The 1424-nt window shown below is 39.3% G+C and overlaps 1 protein-coding gene across 1 annotated transcript; it reads left to right on the top strand.

Annotated features, from left to right (window-relative positions):
* The first annotated feature begins 278 nt into the window (after nucleotides 1-278).
* On the top strand, nucleotides 279-1214 carry LOC135228430 (olfactory receptor 4C11-like). The gene has a single exon (XM_064274207.1). The coding sequence runs from the start codon at nucleotides 279-281 to the stop codon at nucleotides 1164-1166; it is 888 nt and encodes a 295-aa protein (XP_064130277.1). The 3' UTR covers nucleotides 1167-1214.
* The last annotated feature ends 210 nt before the right edge of the window (nucleotides 1215-1424 follow it).

Raw genomic sequence — 1424 nt, 5'->3', positions numbered from 1 at the left:
AAGGATATACATATATATATATTATTCACAAAATACAAAAGTGTTGGGCCAGTCAGTTTCTGAATCAATAGATAAATCTGGGAGAGGCCTGTGCATCTATAGATTGACACAGATTCCTGGGGAATTTTGGTGCACACCAAAGGCAATTGGAGGTAACAAAATATGCAACAGAAACAATGAATTCAGAGTTTAGCCAAATGATCTTCCCAAGATGTTACTTTTTTCTTCTCTCTGCAGATTAAACGTTTGTCAACTTCATCCCACCTACAGCTACTAACATGGTGATGAATAACAGTGTCACTGAATTCATTCTGTTTGGGTTGACGCAGGATGCTGAAAAGCAGAAAATGATATTTGGAATCTTCTTGTTTCTTTACCTTTTGACTCTGCTGGGTAATTTTCTCATTGTGGTGACTATTAAGACAAGTCATACTCTTGGGAGTCCCATGTACTTCTTCCTATTCTACCTGTCCTTTGCCGATGCCTGCTTTTCTACAACTACGACACCCAGATTGATTGTGGATGCTCTGTCTCAGAAGAAGACTATTTCCTACCATGAGTGCATGACTCAGGTCTTTGCAGTCCATTTCTTTGGGTGTATGGAGGTATTTGTGCTCATCCTCATGGCTTTTGATCGCTATGTGGCCATTTGTAAGCCCCTGCAATACACAACCATCATAAGCAGGCGTGTCTGTGGCGTGCTGGTGATTCTGGCCTGGGTGGGATCTTGTGTCCATTCTTCAGTACAGATTATGTTGACTTTGAAATTGCCTTTCTGTGGCCCCAATGTGATTGATCACTATTTGTGTGACTTGCAGCCCTTGTTGAAACTTGCCTGCATGGACACTTATGTGATAAATTTGTTACTTGTGTCCAATAGTGGGGCCATATGCATGGTGAGTTTCATGCTCTTGCTTATATCCTATGTTGTCATTTTATACTCTCTGAGAAACCACAGTGCATGTACCTCCCATTTCATTGTGGTTGTCATATTTTTTGGTCCATGTATATTCATGTACACACGCCCACCAACTACATTTCCAGTGGACAAGTTGGTGGCTGTGTTTTATACAATTGGGACACCCTTTCTCAACCCTCTGATCTATACACTGAGGAATGCGGAAGTGAAAAATGCCATGAAAAAGTTATGGTGTAGCAAATTATGACTTTAGTTGATAAATATGGCATATTTAAATTACACTTCCTTAAATCAGTTTTTGTTACATGGCAGGAAATTAGAAATACTCCTAACAGGAAACAACCCTAACAGGAAACAGCAATCAATATATATCAACATGTTATTGATTCATTATACACACATTTAATATTCTGAGAGGATTGCATTAGACTATGAGTACTTAAAGCTCATGACCGTTGTGAACAACCTATAACGATCCATACTTGAATTCTATCAACATCTGACC

Source organism: Loxodonta africana, chromosome 22, assembly GCF_030014295.1.
Source record: "Loxodonta africana isolate mLoxAfr1 chromosome 22, mLoxAfr1.hap2, whole genome shotgun sequence".
In the NCBI taxonomy this organism is placed as follows: domain Eukaryota; kingdom Metazoa; phylum Chordata; class Mammalia; order Proboscidea; family Elephantidae; genus Loxodonta; species Loxodonta africana.
Note: the sequence above shows the minus strand (reverse complement) of the source record. Positions and strands in the feature narration are given on the sequence as shown.

Coding starts and splice junctions, on each gene's coding strand:
- LOC135228430 (XM_064274207.1), top strand. CDS start 279: ATGGTGATGAATAACAGTGTCACTGAATTCATTCTGTTTGGGTTGACG.